At 46.7% G+C, this 27826-nt stretch overlaps 1 protein-coding gene across 1 annotated transcript in view; it reads right to left on the bottom strand.

Annotated features, from left to right (window-relative positions):
• Positions 1-5994: 5994 nt before the first annotated feature.
• STAT2 (signal transducer and activator of transcription 2) overlaps positions 5995-27826 on the bottom strand; it is a 33244-nt gene continuing 11412 nt past the window's right edge. Inside the window, exons 7-23 of the mRNA XM_056855614.1 lie at positions 27478-27626; positions 25948-26106; positions 25764-25856; positions 24494-24553; positions 24338-24358; positions 22752-22845; positions 19767-19820; positions 18240-18323; positions 16495-16593; positions 14257-14392; positions 13471-13520; positions 13277-13371; positions 10020-10159; positions 9549-9737; positions 8262-8319; positions 6300-6643; positions 5995-6101 (exon numbers count right to left, since the gene is read on the bottom strand). Coding sequence (XP_056711592.1) covers positions 5995-6101; positions 6300-6643; positions 8262-8319; positions 9549-9737; positions 10020-10159; positions 13277-13371; positions 13471-13520; positions 14257-14392; positions 16495-16593; positions 18240-18323; positions 19767-19820; positions 22752-22845; positions 24338-24358; positions 24494-24553; positions 25764-25856; positions 25948-26106; positions 27478-27626 — 1932 coding nt within the window. The remainder of the gene's footprint in view (positions 6102-6299; positions 6644-8261; positions 8320-9548; positions 9738-10019; positions 10160-13276; positions 13372-13470; positions 13521-14256; positions 14393-16494; positions 16594-18239; positions 18324-19766; positions 19821-22751; positions 22846-24337; positions 24359-24493; positions 24554-25763; positions 25857-25947; positions 26107-27477; positions 27627-27826) is intronic.

Genomic DNA, 27826 nt, shown 5'->3' with positions numbered 1-27826 from the left:
TAAACTGGGGTAACCTGGGGTACACTGAACTTGGGTCCGCTATCAACATAAAGGCTTTTTTATATAAACATTTTATACACACACACACACAAATATACACACACTCATATATCTATCTATATATATATATTTTTTTTTGTTCACGTATCCTACGTGCAAATTGTCAAACAGGAGTCCTCATAGGTGTGCGAGTGGGAGGAGGCCAGTTCTCTCCCCGACTATGACCAATAAAGGACCAATACAGGACAAGCATAAGGTGCTCCAGCCTCTGCCCCAGGGCGGGGCCAAGATGCCCTTCGTACCTCAGAGGAGAAGGAACCTTCTCGGTAAGTAACCAAGGTCCCATTCTCCCTGAGGTGAAGGGCATCTTGCAGATAGATGGGATGTCCAAGAGCTACTCCGTCGAAGGGTGGGTGTCGTCCGCTGAAAGGAAGTGCTGGAGCACCCGACATCCAAAGGCGGCGTCCGCAGAGGAAAACTGGTTCAGACGGTAGTGACGCACGAAGGTAGATACTGAAGACCAGGTGGCTGCCTTGCAGATCTCCTCGACTGACGCCCTGTTGTCGAAGGCCGCCGAGGTGGCTGTGCTGCGGATTGGGTGCGCAGTGATGCCAGGCGGGATAGGCCTGTCGCTGAGTCTGTATGCTTCTTCAATGCACTTACGTAGCGTCCTGCTGAGGGCAGGCTTGGAGAGCGGTCTTCCCTTGTTGGGAGCGGCTACCGAGATGAACAGAGCGTCGGACTGCCAGAACAGTGCGGTGCGAGAGATGTATATGTGTAGGGCCCGCCGCAGGTCACGGCCATGAGGAAGAGAGTTTTCCTGAGAAGGGACTGCAAGGGTGCTTCGGCAAGAGGCTCGAAGGGCGGTGAGTGCAGTGAGAACCACGTGCAGACGTCAGGTTGGAAATCTGTGGATGACTGGAGGCGAGAGCAGTGAGAGGCCTTTCAGGAAGGTGACGACGTGCGGGTGCCTGGAGGTGGCATAGTCTCCCAGGTGGGGGACTACGGTGGTGATGGCCGCTAGTTGCTTACGCAAGGTGGAAGGCCGCAATCCCTGTTGCACCCCCTCCTGCAGGAAGGCCAGTAATGTGGCTGTGGGAGGTTCCAGCGGGTCAGCTCCCTTCCATCCACACCAGCGTACAAACGCCTTCCATGCGGAGTTGTGAATGCGCTGGGTGGAAGGCCGCCTGGCTGCCATCATAGTGTTGACCACTTCAGGGGTGTAGCCTAGGCCAAGGAGCCTTTGCTTCTCAAAACCCAGACGGTCAAGCAAAACCAGTCTGGATCCGGGTGCAGAACTGGTCCCTGCTGCAGCAGGTCCTTGGATACTGGTATCCTCCACGGTGGCTGAACGGACAGTTCCTGGAGAGTGGGGTACCAGGGCCTGTGTGGCCAGTCTGGAGCCACAAACAAGACTGTCGCCCTCTCTTGTCACAGCTTCCTCAGGGCTTTCGGAATGACTGGAAGCGGAGGGAAGGCGTAGAGTAGGTCCTGTGGCCAGGGGGCCAGTAGGGCATCCGTCTGTTCTGCTTGAGGCTGTATCGCGAGAAGAATCGGGGTAGCTGACTGTTAGACGGGGACGCTAAGAGATCCACTGTCGGCCGACGGAAGCGAGTGGAGAGTGTGTGGAATACTCAGGGCTGCAGAGACCACTCCCCCTCGTCTATCTTTTTCCTGCTCAGCCAGTCTGCTTGAGTGTTCAGCTCTCCCCTGATGTGTTCTGCCTTGATGGACCGAAGGTGTCTCTCTGCCCACCGTAGTATCCGGCTGGCTTCCAGGTGAAGGGCTGATGATCTGGACCCACCTTGTTTGTTTAGGTGAGCCTTTGCAGCTACGTTGTCTGTTCGGACGAGGATGTGGTGCGAGGCTATTGTTGGTTGGAAGGAGTGAAGAGCTCAGTAGATGGCTCGGAGCTCGAGCTGATTGATGTGAAGGGAGCGCTCCTTCTCCGTCCAGGCGCCCTGTGCCATCTGTTGGTTCACCATGGCGCCCCACCCCTCCAGGCTGGCGTTGGTGAAGATCTGTATGGTCGTCTGGAGCCAATACTGACAACCCTTCTGCAGGTTGGAGGGATTCAGCCATCAGCGAAGGCTGTGCTTTACCTCTGGGGGCAGAGTCAGGTGAATGTTCCTCTTCTTGAGGATGTGCTGCTGGTATGGCTTGAGGAACCGTTGGAGAGGGCGAGCGTGGAAGCGAGCCCAAGTGACCGAGTCTATGCATGCTAACATGTGACCCTGAAAGCGGGCCAACGAGGACAGTCCGGTTGTTTTCGAGATGAACGCCCCCCGGGCCCGGGAGGATATTTTGTCGACCTTGTCCTTTGGGAGAAAGAGGGTGCTGCAAGTGGTATCTATGACTACCCCCAGGTGTTGTAGACGCCGAGTTGGTGATGTGTGGCTCTTGTTGAAGTTGATGAGAAAGCCATGGTTTTCTAGGGTCTGCATGATTCTCTGGGTGTGTTGGGTGGCTCGATGCTTTGATGGAGCGGCGATGAGCAGGTCGTCTAGATAGGGGTAGACGTGTATCCCCTCCTTCTGGAGCAGGGCTACCAGGGTGACCAGGACCTTGGTGAACACCCTGGGAGCGGAGGATAGGCCGAAGGGGGGCACCTTGAATTGGAAATGGCGATCCGTGTAGTTGAAGCGCAGGAAGCGGCGGTGGTCGTCGCAAATGGGGATGTGCAGGTACGCTTCCATCAGGTCTATGGAGGACATGAAGTCGTCTGGATGGAGTGCCTCCACAATGGATCGGAGGGTCTCCATCCGGAAGCGCTTGGCACGGATGAATCTGTTTACGTGTTTTAGATCCAGAATGGCTCGCCAGTCTCCGCTCCTTTTGGGAACGGTGAAGAAGATAGAATAGACTCCGGAGGATCTCTCTGGTATTGGTACAGCTTCAATGGCCGCGATGTGTAGCAGGTGATTGATGGCCTTCCAGGTCCTCTCGTGCTTGTCGTGGTTGGACAACTTCGGTGATTGAATGAACCGGTCAGGAGGAAGAAGCCGGAATTCGATCAGATAACCCCTGCAGATTATCTGCTCCACCCAGCGGTCAGGGTAGGCCTGAGCCCACTGGTAGCTGAAGAGGCTCAGCCTTCCCCCCCACTGGGGCAGGCCTGCAGACACTGTCTTTTTGGTTTGTTGAAGCGACCCGTCCTGTCGCCTCTGTAGGCCTGGAAACCTTTGCTGGGCCTGCTGCCCCCTCCTGGCTGCACCGCGGTTGCTAGGCCACGCTGGACGTCCGGCCTCGGATCTTGGGCGTGGCAGAGAATGAAAGGACCGAAAGGAGGGGTAGGAAGAGGAGGGTCGTCCTCTGTTGTCCTTCCTGAAGTTGTGCGGCAGCGCTTTCTTTTTATTCTTCGTCTCAACGAGGATCTGGTCCAGCCTGCCCCCAAACAGACGGCCTCCCTGGCAGGGGTAGGCTAGAAGCATGGCCTTGGAGGAAATGTCTGCGGCCCATGGGCGTATCCACAGCGCCCGTCTGGTGACCGTATTGGCCGCCGCTGCTTTGGCGCTGAGGGTCAGAGAGTCCAAGGTGGCGTCTGCCAGGAAGGTGATTGCCCTTTGTACCCTGTTCATGCCCTCCGCCGCCTGCTTGTTGTCGGGGGGGATGAAGGTAGCCAGCTTCCTAGCCCAGACTATGGCTGCTCTGGCTATGAGGGATGCAGTGGCGGAGGTTTGTATGGCCATGGTGAGGGTCTCGTGCGCCTTCTTGGCGGTCTGGTCAACCCGCCTGTCTAGGGGATCCTTCAGTGAGCCCATGCCATCCTCGGATAGGAGCCCCGAGGAATGAAGGGCTCCCACCGGCGCATCCACCAGTGGGGGCTTGAGCATGTCCATGGCGTGTGGAGCCAGGTTGTATAAGGCCCTCACATTCCTTGACAACTGTTTATGCGAGGTTGGTTTTTCCCATTCTCGCTTGACTATGTCCTCGAAGAACTTGGGGAATGGGACAGACTTGGGTGGTTGGGACCTGGGGAAGAGGTCTTGGGGCCCCCTGGGACGAGAGTGGGCCTTGCTCTCTTCGATTGGCTCATTGTCAGTAAGGTCCAGAGCCATGATCGCCTTGGAGAGGAGATGCTGGAAATCCTCGCCGGCAAAGAGCCTGGAGTGATGCTCAGTGGGGGTTTGGGTCTCTTCCTCGTGGGAGAGCTTCCCCTCCTCCCTTCCCTCCGGGTCTGAATCTACGGAGGAGTCGAGAGATTCTTCCTCGTGGCTAGGGCTCTGAGGGGGCCAGGCCTTCCTTGCAGCCTTGGTGGGCCAGGGGGGTGGGGCTTCTGTGCGGCGGCGGGCATGGCTCTCGTTCCCGGGACTCTCTGGCTCTGGGGAGGACTCACGTTGGGAGGCCTCAAAACCTCCCCTGCGGGTAGTGCGGGACGCTGCCTGCAGAAAGGGGAACTCCTCCCGGAGAACCTGCCTCATAAGGGCCATAAGGCCTTCCGCCCTCTGCCCCCCCCTCCAACAAGTAGGGCCCCTGTAGCTCACCCAGCTGCTGAAGGTATGTGGAGGGAGCCCCATCTTGCGGGTCCCGGAGCGGGCTCCTGCTGGGGGCGCGGCCTGAGATGGTTTCCTCGCGAGGAGCCAACTTGGGCTGCCGCCGATTGGGGGAACGCTGCCCCCTTGCTGGATCCTCGTCGGCTGCTTGGGCCGAGTGGACCTTGGGCGCTGGCGGACTGTGCTAGCGGGGCTTCTCCTCCTCCTCCTCCTTGTCTGCGCTCTTTCGTTTGCGCCTGCTGCCCCCGGTCTTGTTGGCGGAGGAGCTGGTCCTGGCCGCCGCAGTCTTATGCATCCGTTTGCCGGTTTGTTTGGAGGGTCTGGGAGCCGCCGCTTCTGCGGGGCGCCCGCCACCCGCCATGCCGCCGTGGGACTCCACCGCCGCCGCGGGGAGCTGGCCGTCACTGTTGTTAGTGGGCTGTGCCGCTTCCACGTGAGCCCTGCCAGTCGCCTTGCTGGTGTCCGGCTCGACTGCCTCCGCGGGAGCTTGGACGGCCGCGGTCCCGCCTGGTTTTTGGCAGACCGACCACGTGGTCCTCCAGCCGGAGGAACACATCCACGCTGGGGCCGGGCTCTGAAAACATCCTCGAGGCGTGGGAGAGACCGGGATGTCCGAAAGGCAAAAAAAGGGGGGAAATGAGTGGCTAGAAGCCTGTAGAAAAATAACAAGATGGCACTGGTTGGACCGAAGCAACCAGAGAAGCTGCCTACCTAATCGAGGCAGGAAGAAAAGTGGACACAAAGGGGCGTTTCCAATCAGGGGACAGGAAGTGAGGTTGAACCTTCTGTACTTCCTGCCTATCTATGAACCAGGAACGGAAACACCCATCTATCTGCAAGATGCCCTTCACCTCAGGGAGAACTATTGTTTTTCAGTTCCTGCCTAGATGGAGATGCCAACCTGGCCTTTTAGGCAAAAAAGAACCTTTAATGACAGTCTATCAATTCCCAACAATCCCAAAAGGTCTCAATCAGTGTTAGGAGCCAATGATTCACATATATGTAAAATGTCGTTCTGATTTTTTTTTTTAATCCTACCCATTAAGCTTTTGTTTTTGCTTCCTGTAATAAAAGTGGGAATAGGGTTACCTATCAAAATGGCCAAAACTCTGCTCTCAGTTGCCCCTCCCTGCCCCCTTAGGCTGTCCCTTGCTGACTTTAGGTCACCTTCATTGCAGTCCTAAAAAGAACAGCATCCTTCTAAGCCCATGAATTTTGAAGGGTGTAACTCTGCTTAGGACTCCACCGCGTGTTACATTCCTGGCTCTCCCACACCACCCATTCAGACGATCAAGGGAACGCTACAGGCTCAAATTCCCAACCCATTCAGCATCCTCCTCAAGGCAGTTTAATAAGAAAAGCCCTACTTTGTTGGACATGAGAAAAGTCATTGTTTGCTGGATGGATGGAAATGGATCCTCAACGGTAGGAAGCCATCTTCTTCACCATCCCATTCCGATGGAAATGTTTTTGAATGAAAGCCAGTTACCAAGCCTGTAAACTAGAAATCTGCTTCATCCAAATTCAGCTCTGGCATCTCCTCTGGTAGCCCAAAGAGCTCAGAATACTCTAGTTGTTCCTCCTCACCTGGTGGTGGCAGGAATGGGTCTGGGGGAAAAATGGGAAGAAAGAGAACATCAGCTAGGCACTGAAGGGAAAAATGTGGGACTGCTGTAGAGAATGGGGGTGGGCAGAACTGAAATGCCCCACTGCAACTGTAGACCCAGGAGAGAACTTATCAGATTGCTACCAATTCAGAGATAGTTCTCAGATTCTACCGTCAAACATGTCTTGAGCATTACTTACCATTCCTATCAAGCATAACGTTTCCGAATAAGGCATTGACCGCATCTATGTTATCAATGGGGAATTCACTGTTCACCCCCAGAACGTGGGGCTCCTCTGGGTTCACCCCCAGAACGCGGGGCTCCTCTGGGTTCACCCCCAGAACGCGGGGCTCCTCTGGGTTCACCCCCAGAACGCGGGGCTCCTCTGGGTTCACCCCGAGACTGCGGGGCTCCTCTGGGTTCACCCCCAGAACGCGGGGCTCCTCTGGGTTCACCCCCAGAACGCGGGGCTCCTCTGGGTTCACCCCCAGAACGTGGGGCTCCTCTGGGTTCACCCCCAGAACGCGGGGCTCCTCCTGATGCCTAGGAAGATAGTGGGCAGAAGGGTACACATCAATTCAGCACCAAAAGCAAGCTGTGAATTCTGCATCAAAGAAATCACAAGCCTATCAGGATACATGATATAACTAGGAAACAGGTCCAATGGAGGAGGGGCAAGGACAACACTACTCCTTGAACACAGAAAGCCGTACTTGAGTTCTGGTTTAAAAATATATGGACAGAACTCAATGTTATAAAGCAATAAATGCTAGGCAGCTGTGAGCCCTATATAATGGTAGTTTAACTCAGGCCTTCACATCATTATACTAAGCACTTACTCAAACCTGCCCACAGAAACAACCAGTGATTTGAAATAGGGATAAGGACAATGTCTGGCATAATTACATCAATGCACAAGGAGCTACACAAGGGGCAGAACTTGATGCAGGGCTTCCATTTTCAACTGTGGCCTTGTATTTCTTATAACATGCCGTTATAAGAGGCTGGCTTGTACTGCCAGATTATTGGTATATGCAGCAGTATCTCTTCAAGTTCTCTCAGCCTTACCCAAGGTCCCCTTTTAAGTTCTGAACTATAAAACCATCTTGAACACACACCTGAAGCTGCCTTATACTGAATCAGACCATTGGCCCAAGGTCAGAATTGTCTATTCTAACTGGCAGCACCTCTCCACGGTCTCAGGCTGCGGTCTTTCCCATCACCTACTGCCTGGTCCTTTTCAGCTGATGATGCCAGGGATTGAACCTGGGACCTACCGCATGCCAAGCAGATGCTCTACTGCTGAGCCAAAGCCCCTCCCCAAATCTTCCCCCAGCACACTAGAAAAGACGCCTTTAAAAATAAATATAGTGGCTGAGAAAACTCTTCCCATACTTCATCTAGCTTCTGCCACCCCACCCCAGGCTCCTCAGATAACCTATTCTCCTCCTGCCCCAGCCTCATCCACTTTCCACCAGGCAAAGAGTGGATTTTTTATTTAGGATACACATACCAAACTGAACTTTAAGATAATTTATTAAATGGCCATTTTTAAAAATATTATATAGTTTCATTAACATGCATAGGATTTTCTAGGCAAGAGCCTTAGAATACCTGAGAACATTTGATAGAATATAAGCCGGGGGGGAGGAGATAAAACATGTTTTAGGTACAAAACAACAACTATGAACAAATGCCTTCGATTTCTGTAATTCAAACAAATTACACAGGATTTCCCTGAAATTTGGCTCTCTGTGCCAGAATTCAGAATGATGGGACAAATTGCCTTTATTTTGTGAACAGAATTTTCAGACACTATAATGGCAGAATGTAGGAGAACAAACATGCCAGAGAAGCCATATAAATTTTCTACTGCACATCTCTGTGGGATCAGTTTGATCCATCCTACACAATTTTGGAAGCAGTTGTAGGTTTGGGTGTTAATCCTTACACCCCACAACAAAAGGTCTGCAGCAAAGACCTCTGAGATCACAGGTATGAAACTGGGTTTATGGCTCCTGAGGCAGCCCTGGTCTTCTATCATCCATGACAGAAAAAAACAGAAATTGGAAGGTGGATTCGCGGTAATCCAAAAGAAACTGGAGGTAAGAAACGTGGCAGCTAAGTTCTTGAGGGGGAGGGAAAAGATGGCCCTGCTCACCTAGAGGAGACTCTGATCAGGCGGCGATTCAGATATTTCTTCTGCTCTGCCAGGTCACCTGGGAAAGGAAACAAAAACAAAGTGTATGGATGGAAGATAGTATCATCTGTATTAGTTCTACTCTTCAGCCAAATCCAGGTACATGCCGCACTGTATCATGGATAATGCTTTGTATATGCTATGCCAAAAGAGTGTTAAGTCTGCAATGAAGTTACCCATACTGAAAAAAACCCTGGAAATAGGTCTTCATGCGAACATGATTCAACAATTTACTCTGTTATTGATAGCTGAGGGTTTGAAGAACAATAGCCCTCCTCTTCAACTCATCTCCTCCACACACACACACCCATACTGCGTTGTTCATTAGATGTATTGTGCCTACTTCATCGTTTTCTACTTTATAGCACTCTTTCTTGTATGTGTTCTACTGGTCTTTGTTACATTGTTTTATAATTTTGCAATCTGCTTTGAGTCTCATTGAGAAAGATGGACAGTAAATACAAGAAACCTGCTTTAGCTCCCCTCTCCACACCTCCCCAGCTTTCTGGGATTGCATCTGATCAACTTCAACTGGAAGTAAAGAGGGGTGAAATATTTTTGGAGTAGAAGAAGCTCCCAAGAAGCTCCTTCACTGCATTCAATACAAATATACTTTTCTCTGCAGTATTGACAGGATGGCAGCAGAAGCAAACTATGGACAATACTTATAGGCTAGTGCCTGATGAAGTCACCAAGAGATCTCCCTCCTCCTTGCATATCAAAAATGTATGTGTGCGGGGAGGGGGTTGTTTGTAATTAATAACATGACTAATGAATTGGTTTTTAAAATATATATTTTTAAAAGGCAGACAGCCTGCCTAAAACAAGGAAGCCAGAACAAAATAGACAGCTAAACTGCTGTTCCATTCATTGGCGTGCAAATGAGCTGTCTCCTAGTTGCCAAAATGGGCCTACACCACAGCTAGAAAATCCATAAAGAGGCTTGTTCTTTGTGTTATATCCATCTTCATGCAAAGCTCCTTTGAGGAGGGACCTTCCCCCCTCCTTTGCCCTGTAAAACATAGTGCACATTTAAGTTCTTTGCAGCTCTTCAACTTGGCAGCCATATAAGCTAGAAGTTTTTTTTTTAACCCCATTGCCTCCTACAAAAATCCTAGGATGCTGAACCCTCACTAAGCAACTACAGAAGAGCAAAATACCCATAGCCTCGTTAATAAGCATGAAAACAGAGATCATCATCAAACCACTCATGAGAAAGGCAGAGGAGAAGTTGGCGGACAATAGTACCTTTCCGATGTTCACTGTAGTAAGGACCAAAAGCTTCATTCCGGGGAATATCAGGGTAGAGGAACCGGAGTGGATTCTCAGGGATGTCCTCCTCTGCGAAGAGCTGGTAGTCATGAATGATGTCAGGCAATGCTAAGAACTTCAGCTCGACCCTGGTGTAGGGCATGACTGAGTGGAATTTTGGGGACCCTGTAAAATTTGCATACAAGTTGGTAGCCAAAAGACAAGGAGAAAGTCCTGTGGCTCTCTGAAGTTTATGCTATCTTATTGGCCTGCGTTGGATATAGACAGTAAAAAAGTGCTGGTTATAAAGACCACTGCATTTTGGAAAATCCTCAGGCTGGTTCACGCATGCCCTCAGCTACTGCACCCTCGACATATGAGTGGCCACTTGATCTTGCAGTCATCAAAGAATGCCTTAGACACAGTATGGGGGAAATGGGGTGTGGCACAAGAGCGTCAGGAACACACCATCATCGTTGTATTCCACCCAGGTACAGGTGATGCCGCCATCCTGGGTAGTCTGGCTGAACCGTAGCAGGAAGGTACCCGCCCGCTTGTTCTTCAGCAAATGCTTCTCACGCTTGCGGCTCACAAATCCCATGATGAGACTGAGTAAAGAGGGAGGAGAAAAAAATATCATGAGAAGCCACATGTCACCATTGTTTTCCCTTTGTTCCATCCTACAAACCTTCTTGCTGACAATTCCAGCCTCAGTCCCTCCTTGGTACCCTCTCCTCCACATAATGGTAGCGCTATGGCTGCCCATAGCAGGACACAGGGCTCGTACCTGAAGCAGAATCCTCCTGGGCTGCCATATGCCCACACCAGGTCCAAAGCCCTCTGGACTCCTTGCCTTCAGTGTTGCTCATTTTCTGTTGCTTGGGCCCTCCTACAGTGTCCTCAGGCCTTCCTTACTGAGCAACTGTAAGGACTTGCATCAAGACAGCTCTGGGAAAAGCAAATCCTTGCCAGCTGCTTTCATAGCAAAAGGACTTCCCCAGATAGTTACTAAGGCTTGCCTATTGACACAACAGGCCCTACTCAGCATACAACATAATTCAGCCAGTATATCTGTTCCATAAGGTACAGCTTATATAAGCTTGCTCCTCTGCTCACCATAATGACAGAGATAGAAATGTTCCCCCATAACCAGGGCTCCCCTGAAAGCAGATCATTTTGCTGCATCTCTCCACTAAGACTGATTGAACATTAGTAGATTCAATTATATCTGAAGTGGAGATCCAGAAAAATTACCCCCCATCCTGCCCCCTCACAGATGAAGGATGATTGTAAAGAGCAAGGACAGAGCATTGAATCACCCAGACACATCATGGGTAACCTTGTTTGTGGAGGGGTATTTTGGTTTCATTGGAACCTTCAACCAATTCAATTACTTTAGTTTTTTTTAACAGTTCCTCATGACACAGTTAAGGAGTTACCGTAGAAGGTCAATTGGGAACTAGGATACCTGAATCTCTATTTTTATTTAAGTAGGTATTTCTCTTGGATGCACAGTGAGGGGGGTGCTGTGTGTCAGTGAAGTTGAAAGCAGTCCTGTAAAAGGGGTTGAGACTCTTGTCAAGAGGCAAAACTCCTAGCAGAGTCACTCAAGGCGGCATAGTCACAGCTGAGATACCAGACTAAGATGCATCCACTCCCGTCGGAGATCAATGGCCACCTCAGCAGAAGAGAATGGACAGTGACAATGGTGAAGGGGGTGAAGGAATCCTTGAAGAGTAGCTACTGGGTAGCAGCAGTAGTGGAAAGTGGCACTGGCAGAGGATCTTTCATAGACAATGGTAGTGCCACTTCAGCTAATCCTGGTTAGTCTGCGCAGAAGGCGGTAATGGTAAACCACTTCTGATCATCTCTTACCTTGAAAACTCTATGATGAGACAATCCAAAGTGAACTAAGATATAGAGCTGGAAGACGAAACCCCCAGGTCTGATAGCATTCAATCAGCTACTGAGAAAGAGCTGAGGACAACTATATCGCTATTCTTAATTACACAAATGGATTAAAGCCAAAAGGTCATTCAGTTGTTGATGTGAATGGATGCAAAATGAAAGTCCAAAGCTGTTCGAAACATATAGTAGGAACATGCAACGTGAGCAGTATGAATCAAGGTAAGCTCGAAATTGTAAAACAAGAAATGAAACATTTGAACATTACAATACTGAGAGCGAGCAAACTAACATGGACTGGATTAGGACATTTTGAGTCAGAAAATTATGAAGTGTTTTACTCTGGAAATGACAAACACAGAAGAAATGGAGTTGCTCTACTAGTGAGGCGTGATGTCGCACAAGCAGTCAGGGGCTATAATGTAAAGTCTGACCGAATAATAGCAGTGAGACCTCATAGAAAGCCTATCAACATAACAGTCATTCAGGTTTACACGTCAGCTACAGATGCTAAAGAGGAAGAAATTGAAAGCTTTTATGCAAGTGTCCAGGAAAACATTCATCACACATCTAAACAAGATGTGCTTATAACCTCTGGACAAGAGGCTACTGTTAGGACAGAATATGGAGAAACATAATGGTTTCCAATTGGAAAATGTGTCAGACAAGGATGTATTTTATCTCCCTGTCTCTTCAATCTATATGCAGTAGATTACATAAAGGTGCAGTGAAAATTGGTATAAGGAACATTAACAATCTGAGATACGCAGATGACACCACTTTACTGGCAGAAAACAGTGAAGACTTGAAATGACTAATGCTGAAGGTTAAAGCAGAAAATGCCAATGCAGATTACAGCTGAACATCAAGAAGACAAAAGTGATGACTATTAGGGAATTACACAACTTCAAGGTTGATGATGAAGAAATTGAAATTGTTCAAGATCTTCTTTCCTTGGCTCCTTCATCAACCAAAAAGGAGACTGCAACCAAGAAATCAGAAGATTGAGACTGGGAAGGGCAGCCATGAAGAAGCTAGAAATGATCAAGATAATTCATACCATAGCATTCTACATTACTATGTATGAGTGTGAAAGTTGGACAATGAAGAAAGCCGACAGGAAAAAAGTTCATTCTTTTGAAACATGGTGTTGGAGAAGAGTTTTACAGATATTGTACACCGCCCGAAAGACAAATAAATGGGTTCTAGATCAAATCAAGCCCTGACCTGGATGGCCCAGGCTAGCCTGATCTCGTCAGATCTCAGAAGCTAAGCAGTGTCAGCCTTGGTTAGTATTTGGATGGGAGACCACAGAGGAATACCAGGGTTGCTGTGCAGAGGAAGGCACTGGCAAACCACCTCTGTTAGTCTCTTGCAATGAAAACCCCAAAAGGGGTCGCCAGAAGTCGGCTGCGACTTGATGGCACTTTACACACGCACACAGATCAAATCAAGCCTGAATTCTCCCTAGAAGCTAAAATGACTAAATTGAGGCTATCATACTTTGGTCACATTATGAGAAGATAAGTGTCACTGGAAAAGATGATAATACTAGGAAAAGTTGAAGGCAGCTGGAAAAGAGGAAGACCCAACAGAAGATGGACTGATTTAATCAAGGAAGCCATGGCCCTCAGTTTTCAAAACCTGGGCAAAGTTGTTAATGATAGGACGTTTTGGAGGTCATTAATTCATAGGGTCGCCATAAGTTGGAAACGGCTTGATGGCACTTAACACACACATTTCTACCCCCTTTCTGCACCCAAAATAGCTTAAAGTTTTCCCTTCCATTTTCTCCCACCCTTGTACCTCTCACTACTTACTTATTCTTCCAGAGTTCCAGCAAGTGCTCTTGGATCAGACTTAAGATTTCATCAAGCCAAGTCCAGAAGGAACAATTGTGTCCAGGAGGAGAAGTCTCCTGTAGAACCATCACAGAGGAACTATTAAGAAGGAAGTTGCTAGACGGGTATCAGAGGAAGACAGGGAAGGTACTGCACTAAGATGAGAGACTTACCTTGCAGAACTGGGTCCAGGTGATTGTGCTCTGTGGTGTTATCTTCAGCCCTTTAATGGGAAGGAAGGACAAGCAGTGAGTCATGTAATTGTTTAGATGAACAGGGACAGGTTTCTCCTTAGGAGCAAGACTTCTTTGGCTTCCTGACCCACCTCTCCCCATCCTTCCAGATCTTTTGAGCTGAGAGAAAGGTATACCTCATAGGACATTATGAGTAACTCCATATTAACAAACAAGTAAAGTACAAGTCTACAAGTAATTCCGTACTAATGAATCTCAAGCAACTACCATTCATCTGGCTTCCACATTCATAATCACTAAGGCAGTTTTCATATTGTTGCTCTTGCCCAAAGGCACATGCTAAAAAAAACTGTGGGTGTGGGAAACCCATCCTTTGAATAGGAAAATGAAGTTAAAATGCTTTAAGAACAATTAAACAATTAAACACCACCATAAGCTATGACCCATAGGTGGCAATCCAGAGATGTCAGGCTCTTTTACAATTCCAGACCCACAGAAGATGTTACTCTGTCCATCCGTTGCCACTGCTTCTATGGGCAAGACCAAAGTCCTTGCTCCAGAGACAATCACTTCTGAACCCCAATCACTTGCCATCCCATGTAGTTTTCATCCAATAGCTTCCCCTTCACCCTAATGAACTGCTAAATGCAGCTAGAACTTCATCCATTTCCCCCTAAAAGTCTGGCTTTGGGCCATGCCACAAGCTCCCTGACCCAGCAGGGATTTCTACCTGGCTCTTCCAGCCCTGCGCTTGCCCCACATTACCACAGAGTTTCTCTCCTAGCATTTTCAGCTGCTCTGCATCCAGGCCTCGCTTAGTAGCATCTGAGAATTGCCAGCTGAGCACTTTTGACAACTTGGCCCAAGTGGCTGCAGATGGATTGGAAAAAAACAGCTGGTTCTGAGAGGAAGAACAAAGAGAGAGAGAGAGAGAGAGAGAGAGAGAGAGAGAGAGAGAGAGAAATGAACCAGATGAGACTGTATGAGGGGAAAGAAGACAGTTCAATCAGGAATTTAAAAGGCAATCTGGAATTAACAGTGCCATCCTAATCAGTATCACACCCTTTTATTTTAAGCTAACTTGCTTAAAAGGGCGTAACATTTCTTAGGATGGCACTATAACAAACAGAACATCCTTTAACATACAAACTTAGCTATGTGAGCTACTTCACAAGTTACAAAAGGCACTGACGTATAGGACTTACTGGGTTACCAATAGGGAGACAATATTCATTAATTAATTAACTAAAATATTTATATCCTGCCTTTCCTCAATGCAGTTGCCAATGGGCTTGGAAAAAATGTCATGTCCTTTTAATAAAGGCTTAAGGCATGTAGTTTATCAGGTTATGTTATTTACTTCCATGTCAGAAAAGCTTCTACTGCCCATTTCCACACATTAAAAGGCTCTATCAAAGGGACAGGACATTTTTCTTCAATCTTTTGGAAACCCTAGGAGACATTTAGAATGGGTGTTGTATGCACACACTTGCAAGGTGCCACACAGCTACAGTATGGCTCATCTGAGACTCCTATGACATACATAAGGGAATGAAAGTTAGTAAACAAAAAGAGGCAGCAGAGAATGAGAGTTTCTTTCCACAAAAGGTCAGGATACTGCAAAGGCGTTGCTTTTTTGCTAGCAGCTAGAAGCAGAATTTAAGAGCCCCGTGGCGCAGAGTGGTAAGCTGCAGTATTGCAGTCCAAGCTATGCTCACAACTTGAGTTCGATCCCAACGGAAGTTGGTTTCAGGTAGCTAGCTCAACGTTGACTCAGCCTTCCATCCTTCCAAGGTCGGTAAAATGAGGACCCAACTTGCTGGGGGTAAAGGGGAGATGACTGGGGAAGGCAATGGCAAACCACCCTACAAACAAAGTCTGCCTAGTAAACGTCAGGATCTGATGTCACCCATGGGTCAGGAATGACCTGGTGCTTGCACAGGGGACCTTTACCTTTTACCTTAGAAGCAGAATTTAAAATGGTTGTTCCATATGGCAGTGAATGAAGCACCATATTCCCCATAACAATCCCACAAGGCCCTTTGGCAAAGACCTGATCCTAAGGGTGTTACTAAGAAAGTCAATCCCATTCAGCTCTGGAAACCACTTGCAGTCTTCAGACTGCTAAGGCTCCTCCATCTCCCACTCATCACTGTTATTGAAATTGACCTTTCAATTAGCAGTTTCTGCTTAGTAGCCACAGCAACTTTAACATATGCTCTTTCTTTTAATTAGGACAATAATCCTTTAGCAGAAAAAAGACATATTTTTTTAAAATCCAAGCTTGCTGTGCCCATTTGAGTGCTCCTTTCTTATGAAGTTCCTGAAAGAATCCTTTATAGCTCAACATTTATTGGGACTGTGACCATTATCTTGGATTAATAATATATTTTCCATACACCAGCGTGTATCTTAGCTTACACTGGAGAAGTTCCCCCTGCCAAAGGTGTCTTCCCTCCAACTTAAGTGATTCTTCCTCTGGAGGAAGCACCACTTAAACTGGAGGAAGGCTTTAAGCTTTGTATAGTGGAGTGGTACAACACAAGCCCTCTTTTCACTTCAGGTATGGATGGCACTCCCTCCTTTGGGTCTTTGTACACTTTTCAGGACAAGGAGCATCTTCAGGACATTTTCTATTTTCATGATGTATGTCTATTTTCAGGGAGATCCTCATACTTACTGGGAAAGCCAGCTATGCAGACACACTCTGGACCCTGCCATACAGGTGGGATCAGGGCCCTGCTCTGAATTAGCACACTGCCATCTGGGAGAGACCATAACCCCCCTTATGACATGAAGCTTCCCCAACAGAAAGTAAAAGTATGGAAGCCAAACTGTTAGTGAAAGTAGAGGAAAGAGGATCATGCCAATATGTTTAGATTCTGGACTGAACAAGCTAACTCAGCTTAGACAGGAACAATGGAGGCCGCAAATGTGCTGGCCGAGGATCCTACCCAGCCTATAAAGTAGGGGAAAAGGGAGATGGACATATCTGTTTCTTACCTTTGGGTCTGCACCAACCATATTGAACCACAAGATGGAGGCCCAGGCACTGGATGCCTGGTTGGCATTAGAGATGATCACCACAGGCAAAGTGGATGTCTAATGGAGAAATATCACAAAGGATTAAAAACTGGGAATCAGCACTGCCCTGAACCATACAGTGCTGGATTAAAGGACCAGGTTTCTGATCTGGATAGCCCAGGCTAACCCAATCTCAGCAGATCTTGGAAGCTGAGCAGAGTCGGCCCTGGTTAGTACTTGGATGGGAGGCCACCAAAAAAACCAGGGTTACTATGCAGAGGCAGGCAATGACAAACAACCTTCAAGCATCTCTTGCCTTGAAAACCCTATGAGGGCCTACCGTATGTCAGCTGGGACTTGATAGTACTTCCCATCACCATCAACCATGCTTATTCTCCAGCTGCTAAATGTACAAGAAACCCTGACACATATTTATGATGAGCTTCCTTTACCCTCATTCTTTCTTTGCTGTCTTGTTTTTCTGCAGTGAAAAACGTATTCTGGTCCTTGAGGAGATTAAGTTTATCAACATTAGAAGCAGTCATGCATTGGCCTGGAAAAAAATAGCCTCTGGCCAGGCCAGTGGAGGAAGCTGCTGCTGTGAGAACTTGAAAGAACCCAAAACAGGCAACAGGTACTTTCCACACTGCACACTGGGAATACGTTGGGAAAATTTGCCAAAAGAAGAAGCATACATGGTCAAAGCCTTGCTCTGTGGCTTTCTTAGGATAATTCTGCCATAACTCCCAAGATATCAAATGATGAGAAAACCACATTCAACCCTTATCATACAACTCAAAACTATAAGGAGGATCACTTTGTACCCTAAGAACATCAGGGAAGCCCTGTTGGATCAAACCAATGGCCCACCTAGTCCAGCATCCTGTTTACACAGTGGCCAGTTGCCGTGGAGGACGAACAAATAGGAGAGAGGCCAAGGCATGTCCCTGATATTACACCCTAGAAATAGTATTCAGTAGTTTACTGTCTCTGGGCAGAGAGGTTCCCTTTATGAAGAAGAGTTGGTTTTTAGACTCCAATTTTCTCTACCTTTCAGGAGTCTCAAACTGGCTTACAATTGCCTTCTCTTCCTCTCCCCACAACAGACACCTTGTGAGATAGGTGGGGCTGAGAGAGTTTGGAGAGAACTGTGACTAGGTCATCCAGCAGGCTTCATGTGTAGGAATGGGGAATCAAACCCCATTCTCCAGATTAGAGTCCACGGCTCTTAACCACTACACTATGCTGGCTCTCACCTTTAGTCACCTTGACTATCCTCTATGAATCTATTTCCCTTTTAAAGCCTTCAGTGCTTGTGGCTATTACTACACCCACTGGCATTGAATTCCATGGACAACAAGGAATAGGGTTGACACCTTTCTTTCTGGCAGTGTTGTTGTGCATTTAGTAGTTACTTGACAGTTAGAAATAAAAACCTTTCCCTGACAAAGGAGTGGCCCCAAGGAAAAAGCTCGACTTTATTACAGTTAAAAGCAGATGGCCTGACAGAAAGCAGGTGGCAACTCTAGCAGAACAGTAGCATCATCATGTCAGTGAGCTTGGTGCCTTACAGGTAATCAGAAACCATCTTCCCTAGCAGACATACTTCAGTACCCCCTGGCTAGAAGCAGCATTCCCTACGTGCCTCACAACCTTCAAGCAAACAAGCTGATAAAAATATTGTCTCCCTCCCAATAACCCTCACCAGTTAGTGGTCCTCATACCTGCAGCTGGCACTTGAGACCTTGGTAGCAATAATCTAGTGTGAACATGATGACATGCAGTTCCTCTGTGACAGGCAATGATCCCTGCAATGAAGGAGGGGGGTCATACTCAATTGACATTGTCCCCAACTCAGGGCACCCCATGTAGCAACCTTCTTGAATCTATCTCACCAGCACCTTGATGGAACACCCTGAGCCCTATGTGTACCCCTCTTGAGTTCCACAAATCGAAGGCAGGATATAATTGTAATTAAAATACAGCTATGATCATAAACAACAAGAGTCAGACTTAAAAGGACTCGCAGAGGAGGGGAAATAATATCCCCCCTACATCCTTGGTTCTCCACATCTAGAGTGTGAACATTCTCCCCTCCCATGTTGCCTACCTACCCAATCATTCGTTTTCCTTCTCCTCCCTGCCCAATTGGCCAGTTCCTCCCCCCACAGCCAATCACTACATTTTTATTAATTAACATGTCTGCATCTCAGCTGACATCTTTCTGATATCTGCAGAAGTGCAGATGTTGCTAGCTATATGGCAGCAGGGAGGTGTGTGGGTGCTAACTCCAATCCCCCTCCCCTTTACATGTCTGTGCAAAGCTGGGTTTTATCTGTTTTGCAGAAAGATAACATCAGATTTGCACAATGGGGGCTGGCCATGAGAATTAGATGTACAACACTCTTAATCTGAAAGCTACTTTCCTGATAATACAGGATAAAATATAGGATAGAAGTGATAATAGCTACATGACAGAAAACCTGGAATTAGAAAAGCCCTGAGACATGTCATGCTGGAAAATGCCATAGTTGTTACTGTGCTTTAAAGTCCTCAGATCAGAGAGGCAGGGGTATCCCTATTGCTCCCTTAACCTTTAGAACAGGGGTGACGAACGTCAGGCCCGGGGGCCATATAAGGCCCGTGAAGTCATTTGGTCTGGACCTTTGTGGGTCCTGGCAGATCTCTAGCTCAGAAGGATCTAAGACCGGCGATCCACCCCCTCCCACGGACAGGAATAGCCTCTATTCAAGGTGGATGTGAGTTTGTTTTGCTGAGAAAAGGAACCTTTTCCCCCCTTGTAGAAGAGTCATTAGCTATGGAGCTGCTAGGACCACCCAAGAAACCGTGTTAACCCTTTCCCACCTGGGCCGTGGAGAAACATATTTCCTCTGTACTGCAAGAGGGCTGGGGCGGAAGTGCGACAATGAGGGGTTAAAGGGGGCAGGGCCAGAATGCGTGGCCCGCGGATGATGTTATAAATATCCAAATGGCCCTTGGCAGAAAAAAGGTTCCCCACCCCTGCTTTAGAACCCTCCAGCCACCACTTTGTAGAGGAAACCCCCTTCCCAAGTATACCAGCAGCACTGAAAGGATGGACATATCTGTACAGGAGTAATATCTTCACTTTTTCAAAACAAGTGGGAGACACAACACTTCACTCTACCCCAGTACTGGCCCATAGCCCCGTATTCACTCAACACAGAGAAACAAGGGCTGGGGCTCACTGCTTTCCTAGTAGGCAAACCCACCTCGTTAGCACCTTTGCCTTTACCTGAGCCACAAGGTTTCTGCTCTTTCAGCGTCTGCCAAGAGAACAGAAGAGGAATCACAGATAATCGGAAGCAACAAAAGACCATGGCATCTACTACCTTACCACCAGGAAAAACTATTCTCATGCTTCTCAATTTATACAGTCCAAACCACAAGTGGCACTCAAAGCCAGAGCAGTAGGAATGAGAGGAACCTTCATCTAGGTGGATGTATACAAGCCTCAAGCAAGGGAGCTGGATTATGACTGACTGCTGTACAAACAAGAGACATGTACCAAATTGCCCCAAAAGAAAATGTACAGGTGTCGACTCTTCCACCAAGATCTTCTTCCCCTCCAACCCAATTCCTTCTCCAGTTCCCTTTCATATGGCAAAAGAAAGCAAGAGGAAAAAAATAAGGGCCAGGAGTAAGCTGGACTGATCTAGTACTAACTGGTGCCACAGGTATGCATGTCATGAGCAGCATTCAAACTCTGAGGACTGAATCACACTGCGTGCTGTAGCTGTCAGAGAAAGGGGAATGCTGTAGAGGAATGTGAGCCTCCCTACCACACCCAACTTCTTTCCTTTTCCTTTTATCCCTTAGAAGCTCCTTGATCCATTGATCTTGAGCAGCATATAACTAGTGTTTGAGGGATATAAGGACTGAAACAAATCTTGCCACTGACAATGTAGCCTTGGGATCCCTATCGCTTAGTAGAAAAGGCATTATGTCAGACACAGAGGCATTAGATTTGTAAGTTAAAAGGGGGAAAATATAATGTGATAGAAGTTCCTCGTAAAAGCGGCATTCCAAAAGGGCATGAGCTAGTGAATCGATAGAGCCAGAAGAGCAAGGACAGGTCCTGTCTGAATATGGTACTTTCAAAATTCTGCCCTGCATAACCATAGAGGAGTTAGCATTCAATCTAGCTAAACAAAAAGCTCTAGAAAGACGAGGAGTTGTCAAATTATATGTATAAGCAGGCAAACTACGTGGTGGTGGTATTCCAAAGAACTGGGATGAACAAACGCGGTGAGCACGAAAAGTAGTGCTGTTATAATCAAGCTCTTTAATGCACTTTTTAATTTTGATGAAAGCTTCAGTTTCCCCAAGATCTAATAACATATCCTGCGAGAAGCCCAACAATGACAGTTTCTCATCTAAGATTTTTCCCCATGAGGATTTAAAAGGGTTGTGCTTCAGAGAAGCTAGGAACCCCTCACTGCTAAAGCACAGTTTAAGATGTAGTTTAAAGGTGGCCAACCATGCCCTAGCTTCGAGTGACATTTGGCCAAACTCGGAACGAAGAGTAACGCCAGCAACACATCAAGGGGCATACACCCAACTTCTAGCCCTTAGACTGGAATAAAAATGAAGCTTTTATAAGTGACAGACATAAGAAAAGCCATGCAGACAAGCAGAAGAACTCTTGCCTTCCAGAGTCCTGCCAAGGAGTTAAAAATACTGGGATGATTTACAGGCATTTGACATTTCCTTTTAAAATCTTCTCAACATTATTTGGAACAATGACCTTTCTATGTATTAGATGTGTGTTTCAATTTTTACTGTTGGCTCTTTTTGTGTATCTTAATATGCTACTGCAAAACTCTGCCTACAGGTCTATCTTCAATTTCTGGCCTTTTATGCATGGGTTGTTCCCATCATGGTCAACCCACAACTACTTCAGGACATCGTTTTAATTATGCATGTATTATTTTCCCCTCGTGTTTTCCCCACATTTTCAGGATGCTATTTTACCCTGACTTTAAAGTCTGCCTCAATCCCAAATCGAAAGCCAGTCCTGTGCATACTTGTCACTTGGGGTTTTTCTCCCCACACCCGCTCTAGCTTCTCCTTCACACGTGTCTACCCCCCCTCATCGAACCCCTCCCCTTGAAGCCATTATTGAGTGCACTAGCAAAAGAATAATGCTGGAATACCATGAGGTTGCTTATTTTGTCAGTTTCACAGCTAGTGTGGGTCAGTTTCAGATCAAACAATTGAGAGAAAGCTGAAATAATCACAACCTACAATGCTACTTATTTGGTCAGTTTCACAGCAAGTGTGGGTCAGTTTCAGTTCTCAGCAGGATGGAACAGAAGAGGGCTGATTTGCTGCCCTCCCCTTATACACGTCCTCTTTTTTTTTGTGAGTGCAAGACTACTGATGGAACAATGAATGTCCAAATGACTATGCAAGTGTTTTTATGTCCTTATGACCCCTGCATTAAGTTATGCAGAAACAAATTGGTCAGGGGGGGTGTTGTCTAGACTCTGCCTTGGCTGTAAAAGGGCCAGTTGGTTCAGATCTAATGAAATAATCCCACTGCAGGGCTGCGGGGCTGGTGATGTATTTCAAAAAAATACACTACAGCCAATTACAAAGCAGTGTTTTTTTTTGGGGGGGGGACTCATGTGTGGTTCACAAGCTCTGCATTTTCACTGAGGATGCATAATTGATCACAAGGGACTCCTGGAATTTCTTCAGGGCAAAAAGCCCCTGTGCATAGTGTTTTGAGAATTCAACTGAAAATACTGTGTAGTTACAGCGCAGCCGATCCAACGGAAACAGACCATTAGGCCTCTCTCTTTTATAAGTAAGCAACCTCAGAGCCTCATAATGCAGTGGATATTGTACATAAGGAGCTCTCTTCCCCCTATCTCCTCTCTCTTTCTCTCAGCTTCAAAATCATTCCTTTCTTTTTTTTCTTATGAACTGAAGGATGGAAATCTTTTCTTTGATTAAAATTTGGTGGTAGTGCCAGAGGCCAGAAAAAAACTGCTTTGGGGCCAAAGTTTGAACTGTAACCACACAACAGGTCATCCCCAAACTAGGGCTTGGGAAAGTTCTAGTTTTCAGCCCTTCTTCTATAATCTATTAGAGTTCCCCCACCCCAACCTCCGATATACCCACACCTTTCCCAGACCTCCAAATAGAATTTTAGCCCTCCAGCCACCAGTCCCCTCTCACCAGGCCCGTACAATGTGACTGAAGTCACAGACGAGGCCCTCCACCTGGGGCCTGTCCTTCATCATGGTTTTGGTGTTCGATGACAAGATGTTGAATCTTCGAAATCTTCAAGTGGGGGGGAAAAGGAGAAAGAGCGTTACATAATTACTCTGGATTGTGATTTTTAAAAAAACTAACCTGATGACTTCAGGGCTTTAATGTTGCTATATAGTGCTTTTACTGCTGATATGATGGTTTTTTTTTATTTTTAGCTTTACTGCTGGTTCTGCCAACTTCTAAATGGATTGATGGTTTCTATCATTTTAAACTGCTACTAAATGTTTTGCAATGTGTGACTTATAGTTCTGCATTTTAATGTTCTAATTTTTATAAGCTACCTTGGGTAGCTTATTTTGGTAGGACAGGTTATAAACACAACAAAATAAATATATGTAAATCAACCACAGAAGCACTCCATCATCTTCCAGCGTCAAGAGCTCAACTTGTGTACATAACATTTATGGATCTGAACATCTATCTATACGTTTTAAACATATTTCTTAAATAGCTGGGTGGGTAGACTCATCACTGGATATAAAGCTCCTCCAGTCACACTATTACGTATTTAATAGTGATGAGTGGCCCTAAAGGTAAAGGTCCCCTGTGCAAGCACCGGGTCATTCCTGACCCATGGGGTGACGTCACATCCCAACGTTTCCAAGGCAGACTTTGTTTGCGGGGTGGTTTGCCAGTGCCTTCCCCAGTCATCTTCCCTTTACCCCCAGCAAGCTGGGTACTCATTTCACCGACCTCGGAAGGATGGAAGGCTGAGGCAACCTCGAGCCAGCTACCTGAAACCGACTTCCATCGGGATCGAACTCAGGTCGTGAGCAGAGCTTTTGACTGCAGTACTGGAGCTTAACACTCTGCGCCACGGGGCTCCTATGGGTGGCCCTACTGTGTACAAAATCCCCTGGCTTACATCTCATGTTGCCACAATAGAAATATGTAATTTAAAAAAACAACAACTGGGATGGCTAGGAAGAAAAAAACTATGACTGATTGGGGTGCACTGAGGAAAGCAAAGGAAATGGGGTGACTGGACAGGCTGCCGAGCAACTGGGCGGGTGGCAAGGGAAGGACACACAGAGGCAGAACAAAGGGGAGGAAGTAGGGATTGGTGGGGGAGAGGGAGACTTTCTCCTCCCCTGTGAGTTTTTATGAGTCATGGCAAAATCCATGAACCCTGGGAGAAAGCAGTCTGCTGCTTCCCAGAAGCAAACAACCCCATTTCCTGCAGAATTTAACAATGTAACAATTACAAGGATGGCACAGTGGAGGTAAAAACAGGCTGGAGACCACATCATGTGACCCAACCATGAGTAAGTGGAATTGCAAGCCACAAATGGGTTCTCCTTTATGAAGATAAACTTGTGATACAATTAGCCCTGTCCTGGACCATCAACTTCTAATATCCACTGTGATCTATTTCCAATATCCATGTCACCCTCATTAGTCTGCTAAACTGGAGGGGACCTGAAACCCATGCCATACCTGTGCCAGATTAGAAAATGATAGTCTTGCTTCACCTTGCTGCCTCCCCTCAGCTTTTACTTACCCAACCAAATTAGCAGAGTCCCTGCAAGAAATTAAAAAAAGAAGAATTATCAGTGGATGCTCTAGCCTCCCCCAGTTGCACTACTACAATCTCTGGCCCTGTACTTGTAGGCAGGATGGGACAATCAGAGCCAGGGGTTTCAACTAGAAAACATACCTGTTAATCTCCATCTTCACCTCCATCTTGTGCTCCTGATCCATCAGCTTCACCAGGAGCCTAAATAGCAACATGGTAAGATACAATCTATTTGAATAACATATGAAGGTGCCTTGTCAGACCACTGGTCTATCAGGGTCAGTATTGTCTACTCTGACTGGCAGAAGCTCTCCAGGGTCTCAGCTAGAGGTCTTTAATATCACCTACTTCCAAATCCTTATTTTAATTGTAAACAGTTGCACTAGAGGAAGGTAATATCCACACCTCCCACATTGCTGCTGTCATGGCCCGCCCTGTGGCTGAGTCCGAGGACTCAGATGCAGGACTGGAGCAGTTGGCCGTCCCATCGGCAGCTGACCCTCCGGGGAATCGGCTCGGCTGCAAAACCTGAGAGGCATTCCAGCTGTAGAGAATGACAGTGAGTGATGACAGGACCAACCCCACTCTGATAGCTGTTTTTACCATAGAGTTTTGCCCAAATACCAGAGTGTCTTCCTTGATATTGCCAATGTGTTTTTTCCATCTCTGAAATTGTAACATTCCAGCGAGCGTCCAGTTCTTCTGTATTTTTGTCATTATTATAATATGTCAGCTTAATTAAAGCATAGGTTTCTTTAACCTTATCAAGACAATTATTTAAATCAGGTAATTTTTTGCTTTTCCAATATCTCGCAAGATTTGTTTTTGCAACTGTTCATATATGGAAAAACATAACTTGAATAATCTTTGGTTTACCTGGAAGATAATTTAATAAAATTGTTTCTGGTCTTATTGGAATAATAATTTTAAGGCTGCTGGATATTATTTCAATCACTTTCATCCAATATGTTTGGGCTCTACTGCAACTCTACCACATGTGTAGAAAACCTGCGCCAGCTGAATCACAATATTTACTAGAATTTTTATCCAAGTTGCACATTTTTTAAACTCTGCTTGGGGAAAGATGCCACATATGTGTCATCTTAAATAAATTTTCTCTAAATGCAAGACTTATTGTAAAATTTAGACCTTTTGTGAGTCTAAAGTTCCATTTTTTTCCATCCAACTCATAACCTAATGTTTTATTCCATTTCTCTTGAAAAGGGGGATTAATTATCCTATTCTGTTGTACTAATATTCTATATACCTTACTTACAGAAACTATCTGATTTCAGTAACTCATTTCAAAAATGTTTTGTCAACAAATGTTTCTCGTTTTTACATCTCTCTTGGGCTGTTTTTGAAGAAGCTGAAAGCAACCAGAGGAAAAGGGAGGGACTGCTTCTCTTACCTGACACGGACAGAGAACTTGTTGTTGGTCTTCAGCAGCAGAGGCCGGCGATTGGGAAAGGGCATTTTAGGCTGAATCTCCACCACAAAAGCACTAGGGAGAGAGCAGAAAGATGTCAGCAGCCACCATAGTAAGTCTACACTTTTCTCTTCTGCCAAAAAGATCCCTTGGCTGGCCTTAGCACCTTTTTAAAAGACAGAAAATTTGCTCTTGCAGCCGCTGTTTTAACTGAGGCAACTGGAGTAGCAGGGGGTCTCCTTGGTAGGTCATCTTTTGATGCAGTTCATCCAGAGTCTGTAGAAGCCAGCGTAAGTGGAACAGGTCTTCAGCACTTCCGGTGCACCTGATGATACACAAAATAGATTAAAGGGTATCAGGGACCCCAAAAGGGGGGCACAGGCCTGACACAAGCAGTGTACCAAGCCCAGAAGATCCATTCTTCTTCTAAATGAGGGAGAGGGCCGCAAAGACAGTGGAGGCTGTCTAGACTACAATAGGTATTTCCCCTTTGCAGTGACTGCACAAAGCTAGACCACAGGTCCACAATTTCTTTCTAAATTAAAATTGGGAGGTGCACTTCACTCTTGCACCCGAGAAGCATGCCAGTAAGAATTACCCTCATTCTTCTGCATGAGTTGCTGATCTGAGCATGCCTCACAAGCAGGAAGAGCACTGAGCACTGACCTGTGCAGAAGCACAACTTTGTTAAGGTTATCCGTCTTTCTGGATCTTCTGGGCAGATTAGCTTCCCCCCCCAAAAAAAACACACACACACACACCTTAAGTAGTTTCTGCCACCAGTTGGAGATTTTAAGTATATTAACAGGCCAGTTGGTGTGCAGGTGCAAGAGGGAAGAGAACCTACATTCCTCTTTTCTCCCTTTGCTGGCATAGTGTTGCTATCCCAAACACAGGGGTACCATGACAGCCTTCTCTCAAGGCAGGTAATTGTGTTGCATCATGACTTATCAAATCTCACCTGATGCACAGGCTGATTAAAGTGAGAAGGCAAGAGTAATCAATCATGCAGCGATGTTGCTTCCTCTGTGGGAAGCTACTCAGGGATCAAAAAACCTTTTAAAATTTCAGGCCGTTTCCCATGGCACACCAGCAGTTCTTCCAGAACGCCCTGATGTCTAGTGTGAAAAGGTTGTGTGGCCTTATTTACAGGACTGACTTATCTAGGGTGTTTAATGTACCCGGCCTCTCTCTCTCAACAGTGTCAGGCCCCCAAGGTAGGTAACAACAACATAAACAATACAAAAATAATCATATCTTAAAATCAACTAAAACTTAACCGATAAACCCAAGTCTCCACCTATACCTTTCAAGCTGCCTAATAAACTCCCATCAATAGCTCCATTGTACAGCTTTGCTAAAATGCTATGAGACTAACTGCCGGCATCACCCCTTTCAGGAGGCTGATCCACAGCAACCGATTGTATTGTTGAGGAGGGGGGATGGAGACCCAGTTGCAAGGAGAACAACTGCCATGGAGGTTCATATCAAGCAATATGGCCCTCCAAGGAAACGATTCACTAGATCATGAAGGGCTCTGAACAGCACTAAGATACAATGTGTAGTTATTTAATTATCAAGAAGTCTAACAATTAGAGTGTAACACTTGAGTTACATTAAGGACTGCACTCTCAAAAGAGAGAAGGAGTTGACTGTTCCTTAGATCTGTTTGGAGTGGGGCAGGAATGATGCTTACCATTTCTCCAGTTGTCGTAAACTGGTATCACAAGCATCCCCAATACATGCTTGCCGTTGGCGATCTTGCCACATACATAGTTCCGACAGCAGCAGGTCCCTCAGTGTGTCCGAGCGGCCCAGCAGTGCCTGGATCTGGGCCAGCACCTCCTGAAAGAAAGAGACTGTTCACAGACGAGACTGGATCTACCTACACTGAGGCAAAGGAGCAGTGAGCAAGGCATCACTAGAGTGGCTTGGATGGTGTCCATTTTAGTAATTAAGAATGACATATATGTATTTGGGTAAAGGGCTCCAAGAAGGTTCTTGCCAGCCCCATGACCAATTTGCTCCATAGCCAAGGCTGAGGC

This window comes from Euleptes europaea, chromosome 1 (assembly GCF_029931775.1).
Source record: "Euleptes europaea isolate rEulEur1 chromosome 1, rEulEur1.hap1, whole genome shotgun sequence".
In the NCBI taxonomy this organism is placed as follows: Eukaryota; Metazoa; Chordata; class Lepidosauria; order Squamata; family Sphaerodactylidae; genus Euleptes; species Euleptes europaea.
Note: the sequence above shows the minus strand (reverse complement) of the source record. Positions and strands in the feature narration are given on the sequence as shown.